At 31.6% G+C, this 8,096-nt stretch overlaps 2 protein-coding genes across 2 annotated transcripts; both read right to left on the reverse strand.

Moving 5' to 3' along the window:
* LOC110818593 (FAD-dependent oxidoreductase family protein) lies at positions 1 to 1,434 on the reverse strand. The gene has a single exon (XM_022047513.2). It carries the CDS (start codon positions 1,310 to 1,312, stop codon positions 80 to 82), a length of 1,233 nt encoding a protein of 410 aa, XP_021903205.1. The 5' UTR covers positions 1,313 to 1,434; the 3' UTR covers positions 1 to 79.
* Positions 1,435 to 4,550: 3,116 nt separating this feature from the next.
* Positions 4,551 to 7,337, reverse strand: LOC110818523 (trifunctional UDP-glucose 4,6-dehydratase/UDP-4-keto-6-deoxy-D-glucose 3,5-epimerase/UDP-4-keto-L-rhamnose-reductase RHM1-like). Its single transcript, XM_022047428.2, has 3 exons — positions 7,211 to 7,337; positions 5,311 to 6,856; positions 4,551 to 5,202 (listed from the first exon to the last, which is right to left on the reverse strand). The coding sequence occupies exons 2-3, from the start codon at positions 6,829 to 6,831 to the stop codon at positions 4,756 to 4,758; spliced, it is 1,968 nt and encodes a 655-aa protein (XP_021903120.2). The 5' UTR covers positions 6,832 to 6,856; positions 7,211 to 7,337; the 3' UTR covers positions 4,551 to 4,755.
* Positions 7,338 to 8,096: the final 759 nt, after the last annotated feature.

The raw sequence follows: 8,096 nt of genomic DNA on the forward strand, positions 1-8,096 counted from the left end.
TATTGAAATGTTGGGATGCATGATTTAAGAGAAAACCATTACAAGTGATGGAGAAACAATTACAAAAATCAAACCATTTTCAAACTTCGTCTGGACCATAACAAATTTGATCCTCAAAATCTTTGGGATTCCCTTTATCATTCTCCTTGAACCTTTCGATCCTAAAATGCTTTAGCTCCATTCCAGCATCCCCATGAAGCACAAGCTCAGCCAATATCTTCCCCACAATCGGACCCATCTTGAACCCATGACCCGAAAACCCACCACCAATTACCACATCCTCCCCAAATTCTCCCCCCAAGAAATCAATCACAAAATCCCCATCGCTCGTCATTGAATACATACATATTTGCTTTCCTACCGGCTCACTTGAATCAATGGCACCTCTGAAAGTCCTCTCTATCCATTTCTTCAGTTCGCTCTGCTTCACTCCCGGACCCCACGGTCTCTTATCCGGGTCACATGCGCATCCACCGTGCACCGCCACCTTAATCAATCCCGGATATTCAAACGACGGCGTACCGTATATGTACGGCTGCCCATAGCTCGCAAATGTTGGGAAACCTCCGTTGATTGTATAATCATTCTCTTTTCCTTCTTTGATCCTCCAATAACACACCGTCGTCTCCAAAACTTCAATCGGGAGTTCAATCCCACTTATCCTTTTTAGCAACTTTTTAACCCACGCACCCGCTGTAACTACACATTTTTTACCCCTAGACTTTTCACCGTTACTCCCACATACAATTACCCCTCCCTTCACCTCGTCCTTCACTATGTTTGTTACCTGAATGTTGTCCCTGAGAACGGCGCCGTTTTGAAATGCTAGCGTTTGGAACATGGACACTGCCTTTGTGGGCTTGATCACACCACCCAGCTCCGCGGTCACACCGATCCAGTCCTCCGGCATATCTATCCTGCCGGAAAATTTATCGGCAACTTCATGCCGATCGATGACCTGATGTGGGATACCGTTCTTTTCGCAGCTGGCAATAACGGCACGGAGACTCTTGGAGTCGGATGGCCCGATGTCCAAATGCTCGGCTTTGAAATATACCTTGTAGCCGATCTCGGATTGTGCCTGTTCCCAGAGATGAGCTGACTCGGCGACCATGGCGGGGTAGTAGTCTTCCGGGTAGGAAGCACGAATCGTTCGTGACTCGCCGTGTGACGATCCGCGGTGGTGCAAGAAATCGAACTGTTCAAGCAGGAGTGTCTTCTGACCTCTTTTGGCCAGTTGGTAAGCAGTGCAGCTGCCCATGATGCCTGCCCCGACGACAACGACGTCGTATTCTTCACCTGAATATTCCATTTCTCGATGAGAAGGAATCTAAGCTTTGATAATTCTCTTTGACAAAGACAAAAATAAGAAGCGGGGAGCTTCGAGAGCTTTCGTCACGTCTTATAAGGTGGCAATACAAATAACCCTCTCATTGCAACTCCCTCCTATTTTTTTATTTTACTTATTCTGTTTATTTAATAACAAAAATAATTTTGTTAGAATATGACTGTTTGAGTGTTTTTAGGGCCAAGAAAATTTGAATTTTCATTGAGTTAAGAATTAATAATTTTATGTGATTTTAAATAGGTTTACATATAAATTAATTTTTTAAAAATAAAATTTAATTAATTATATAATATTTAAAAAATAAATATGAATTAAATTTTTTAAAAAAATAAGTTTTCGCTAATTATATGATATTTAAAAGATAAACATTAATAAAGTTTAATTAAAAAATAAATTTTTTTGAATTTAAATTAATAAATAAAATAAATTATAATTTTTATATTAATTTTAATATTTCTTTTAACGTAAAAATTATTAAGTACAAAATTTATTTTATTGAAACACTTCTCTTCAATATATCTTCTTCATATTTTGAAACATTTATTCAATTATTAATGTAGTTTTCATCAAATTTTGTTATTAATTTTTTTAGATTTTTTTAATTATAATTTTTTAGTTGAGTCGCAGTTTGATAAGATAACAATCGTGTGAATTTTTAATGATTACATAATATTTAAAAGATAAATTCATATTAAATTTAATTAAAAAAATAAATATTATTTAAATTTAAATTATAATTTCTATATTAATTTTAACAATAACAATAAGAAAAAGCCATTTTAATTATATTATGGATTTACTTAATAACTTTAAATTAAAATAAACAAATAATTTTTGTACATTTTTGAAGAATAATGCTTCTGGTATATTTGCACTTCCATTGATAAAAATCTTAACTTGTCATTATTTTCTATATAATTGCATAAACAGAAAGATTAAGTTTATTTTCTTAAAATTTAAAAGTTCACAAACTGAATTATAATCATAAAACGAAAACTTAAAACATAAATAAATATATATGTAAAATGTGTGGCGACATAAAGTTTGTGTCTTAAAAGAATACACGTAAAAAAAATGTATACGCAATGTGTGGTAAGGAACTAGAAGAAGTATGTAAGAACAACTGGGGAAATCAACTCATTACAAGAAGGTACTCATTTGTCAATATAAATTCAAAAGTAGCTATAAGTATGAATTTGTCTTGTGTCTGCATATGACATTATACGGGGTGGGGTGGTTCGTGATAATGAATGAGTCTATAAAAAATACATTTGGTGAAATTTATATGTTCTAATAATAAAACTACAAACAACTTATTAAGAACGAAACGAAAGATAAGGTAGAATAAAAATACTTTTCAATAAGTTTCTTTAAGAGATTACGTGGGTGGGATGGTCGATCTCTAAAAAAAATAAAATAAAATTGCAAAGTCATCAGCGAGTAAAGCAGGAGGGACACGTGTTGAGATGATTTGCAGAGAAACATTATTCATGCTTTTGAAATAATTGATGAGCATAAAAGACGATGGATGTTGTAGGTTTGCATTCATTATTTTATTGAGCAGGTAGAGATGCTTCTGGCTGGCATCGCCACAATTTCTTTTTTTAAAAAAAAAAAAAAAAACCAAAAAATCAATAACATTTGATTAATTGTGTTATAAGAACTTTTTGTAACATTTGATTTTTAGTCATTTATGTCTTTTAAATAAAATAGATTAATTGTTCTATTAAAATTGATTTTTATTAACCATAATTTTTAAATATTATTAATATAAGATAAAACAAAAATATATATTTCTTTTGTTATTTTCAATAATAGTATAAAAACTGTTAATTAAAACTAATATGGTAAGTCCAATGGTAATATCTCAATTAGTCTATTTATTAAAATAATAATTTATCTTTTATTGAAAGGATTAGTCATTGCAGGTCTATCGTATATCTGCTATGCTACGAGAGAGGGAAAAACATTTCACAATTGAGGTGTCACCCTCAACACAAAAACTTTTTAAATAAAAAAAAATATATATTTTAAGCACGGGCTTTGCGGCTAATTAACCCATTAAATTAATTAATCATGTAGCTGCGGAAAAAACAAAAGTTTATAATATATATATATATATATGCGCGTGCGTGTGTGTGTGTGGAAAAAAATCTGGCGTCCAACACGAACCACATAATCTTTTGAAGATTGAAGATTGAATATGGCCCATAACAGGATAAAGCCATGGGGATGGCACGCAAGCGCTGACTCATTCTCCACTACTCGAAAGCAAAATTCGACAATTCAGGATCTTGCACGTGCTCTGACATTACCGACCAATGGGCCTGAAGGCCCAACAAGTTATTAGGTGCAGATTGGCCCAATTCAGATTATTTGTCGGATTTTCAATTTTTTTTATTCAAAAATATAATAAATTTATTATTTATTTCTAATTTAAACTATTCGCGTATTAATAAATTAAATTTTCAATGTCACTAAGGAAGATTCGGACTTATGATATTTAAATAAAAAATAAAAAAAATTTAATCATTAAATAAACGTGTTGTTGGTATCTCAAATTTAATATACAAGACTTTCATATTTTCTCTTTTTTATATTTTACATTTTAGTGGTTGATAAGAAATTCAAAGAATTGTCTCGTATAATTTTAGTGGTCCATCTCATATTTTTACCCCCAAAAAACTAAACCCACCTGTTTCTCATCAAATTTTTATTTAGCAGCAAAAGAGTACTGAATGAATAGAACAAACAGATTTTAAAAAAAAATTAATTAATTAATTATTTAAAACTCCCTTAGGTATAATCCACATCAATATCAATTCATACAAAAATTTCTATTAAAATGCTTACACTTTTGACATTTTTCTAAGATTATATGATTAGCTATTAAATTAGGGGATTTGGGCTGATTAATTTTTTTTTAGTATCCGAGTTTATTGGATTTCAGATAACTAAACACATTTAGATATTTGAATTAAGCTCAAATCAAGTAGATAAATTCAATTAATTTAAAACTCACTCTTCACTTGAATTGAACCAAATTAATATATGTCAATAATTATCTAGATATTTAGTTTGTCGAATAATGCAATCTCTTATTTGATTCCTTAAATAACTTCGACTTTTTTTTATAGTAGTATTATCCCAAAAATACAAAATTGTATCATATCAAATAAACAAAAGAACAATATTTTAGGTTACAAGAAATGTGAAAAAAAAAAAAAAAAAACTATAACAAGTAAAATTGAGCAAAATTGCCTAAAAATAACAAAGAATTAAATATATCAAAGTTTAAAAATTAAAAAATATAATCATAATTAAGAGTAAACTTAAGTCTTACCCTTCAATATCTTTATATAGTGTAGTTAACCTCGTCTCCTATAATTGCATAAAGGAAATGGATATCACATCTTGTTTTTGTTTGGCTCAAAGACATACTTGATGATTGAATCTTTGATTGATAACAAATCAGGAAACTCTTTCTTTAGCTTTGTAGCATCCATCTCGTTGTTACTCCTTGGTGCTATAATCACTTTAGCCTGTTCTTCAAGATTAAAATTGGTCCAGCTGAATTTAGGATCTACATAATCTCTATACATTTTTAAGATCTCATTGTGGCTTATGGCTCCAGGATTTGTGAAATTCCATATCCCTTTGTAATTCCTCTTTGCCATCTCAATAGAGATTGGTAGTAGCTCATCTAGCACTGTCATGCTATTGGGTATGTTCACCACTTTGCTATAGCGAGTGATCTTGGTTATGAAGTTTCTAGGGTTATTAAGGTCTGATGAGATTGGCATTCTTACTCTTAAAGTGCATACATTATCATATTCTCTTAGCAGCTCTTCAACCTATAAATTTTACCAAATTTCATTAGTAAGAAAAGAAAAAATGAAACCAAAAAGTTGAACTCTTTTACAAGATACATTTATTTAAATTATAGTAGTAGACATATTTACCATGGCTTTTGTCTTGGAATAGAAAGATCCTGTGAAGTTTGGTTTGTTTTCCTCCTTGAATCCTATACCTGAACCTTGAGGATGACTTTGATCGTACTCGAAAATGCAGCCGGTTGCAAAGTTCATGACTAATAGATTATGATCTTTGCAAACATCAGCTAAGGTTAAGGTACCCACTACATTGCTCTTAATGGTTTCTGGCTTGTGAGATTCACACCAATCAACATTAGGTCTGCCTGTGACACCAGCAGTATTGAACACATGACTTGGTTGTACCCGGTTTATATCTTCTATGAGTGACTTCCTGTCCTCCAATCTTCCTTTTCCATACTCGAATATGATTCCCATTTCCTTGCATAGCTTCCCAAGTAACCCTCCAATCCAACCAGTTCTCCCATATATCAAGAATTTGACTCCTAATCCACTAACCAATTCATTGTTTAACTCATTACAGTAGTATAAGAAATCATCATCACAAAGAGAAAGACTTGAGACACATGGGTGTGGTCTAAGTGCAGCAGAGACATCACCCCAATAATAAGGATTCCTAGTGTACCACTCCATTGTCATCTTTAACCCATCAGCCCAAGCTGTCTGCTCCTTCCACCCAAGCTTTTTAAGTTTCTGATCATCTAAAAAATACCTATGGTCATTAAAAGGCCTATCATGGACAAACTTTATAACTTCTTGAGGATTCAATCTAAACAGTTTACAAATATCCCCTGCCACATCCAACACGCTCCTCTCTTTTTTAGTGCCAATGTTGTAAACATGACCGATCGCCCCTTTATGAAGAATTACATCGAATGCCTCTGCTACATCTTCTGAATAAAGATAGCTTCTTACATTTGATCCATCTCCATGAATTGGCAATTTTTCTCCCCTCATAGCTAGCAAAATGAACTTAGGGATAAGCTTTTCTGGGTATTGATTAGGGCCATAAACATTATTGCCACGAGTAGTGATTGTTGGTAACCCATAAGATCTATGATAAGCCATCACCAACATCTCAGCTCCTGCTTTGGTGGCCGAATAAGGATTTGTAGGCAATAACTGGGAAGCCTCTGGATTACCAATGTCGGTCTCCATATCTGTTTCACCATACACCTCATCTGTGCTAACATGAATGAACCTCTTGATTCGTTGAGTTACTTTACAGGCTTCAAGAAGAACATGGGTACCATAAATGTTATTATTGGTGAACTCAAAAGAGTTGCCAAAAGAATTATCAACATGGGTTTGTGCAGCAAAGTGCATGATCGTGTCAATATCTTCGGCAACCAAAAGATAGTTAACAAGATCAGCACTAGCAATGTCTCCCTTAACAAACTTGAAATTTGGGGAGGAACGACATTGATGGAGATTCTTGAGGTTGGAGCAGTAGTCAAGCTTATCAAGGGCTATAATCTTGTAATCAGGGTAGTTTTTAATCAAGCGACTGGTCACATGAGATGCAATGAAACCTGCTGCACCTGTTATAAGGATCCTCCTCGGTGCATATGGAGCAACTTCACTAGACATCCTTTATTCTTCGTCTGATTTCAATCTATTACATTATAGATTAATGCAATAATCATGATTTCATGATCAAAGACCACAACTAATCACTCACAATATAAACACATATTCCACTTTCAGCCATTAAAATGAATTACTAATAAATTTTAAACTTTATTTATCATTAAAAAAAATAAATAAAAGTCATGTCTGTCTTTAATCATAATTCTAATGATCACTTTGCTCTAAAAACTAAAAGGCAAATCATAAGGAACTACTGATATATATATATATATATGTATGTATATATATAAGCAAAACATATTTCATTCTTATATTATATGATGAACATAGAAGTAAATCCAGAATAGATTAATAAACTTAAGAAAGAAAAAGCACTTACAGAGTGAGGTTGGTTAAGAAACGATCATGGAAGAGGAAAAATATATTTTCTGTAGAATGCAGGTGAAAGGAAAAAAAGATAAAGAAGGTGGATACTTTTAGATTTGATTAAAGAGGAAGAGGTCAAGGTGTAGGGATTAAACAAGACCTTGAGGCTTAAACACATGTAACGTGTCATATAATCCGTTTTTATTTGCATTAATTTTGATAAAATAAATTACTATTTATATACAATCCAGTAGTTTTTTAGATTGTTTTTCAGTGGATGATGTATTTTTTTTTTGAAAAAAAAAAGTAAATTCGAAGCAATTTTTCTTTTTGCTATATTGGACATTTCATTCGAAATTTAATTTCATTTAAAAAGTTGTTATTTTTTACTAAAATTTAAATTATCTGAATTATCTGCGGTAAACACTTATTAAGTGCTTCAACAATTTTAAATTGGATCGATATATCTTACATTTATTTTTAATAATTGTGTATAAATATTTAAAAGAATATTTATAAAATCAACCAATTCATTGACCCTTTTGAAACATCTGATAATTTATGCTAATTAATAATTTAACTACAAGATTTATATCAAGCAGAAGCATTATCTCATAATTTGTTTATGGTCTTCCGTAGTTTATGGTTTTTATTTGGTCACATTAACAAATATTAGCAAAAAAAATGTGAATATCTTTCTTTAAAACTAAAGAAATGGCAAATTGTTAAATGACAGTTCAAAATTTATAAGTATCTTTTGATTAAGTATTTAGGCGGTAGAGAACTAAAATCATCAGCAGGATATTACACGTTAGCTTGTTTTAAAAGAAGCATTTTTAATATTAGTTTAAGAAATTTAAAATATTATTTACAAAAAAATTAAATTCAAATAATTAAAC

The sequence above is a fragment of the Carica papaya genome, chromosome 7 (genome assembly GCF_054855325.1).
Source record: "Carica papaya isolate Zhongbai chromosome 7, ASM5485532v1, whole genome shotgun sequence".
NCBI lineage: Eukaryota > Viridiplantae > Streptophyta > Magnoliopsida > Brassicales > Caricaceae > Carica > Carica papaya.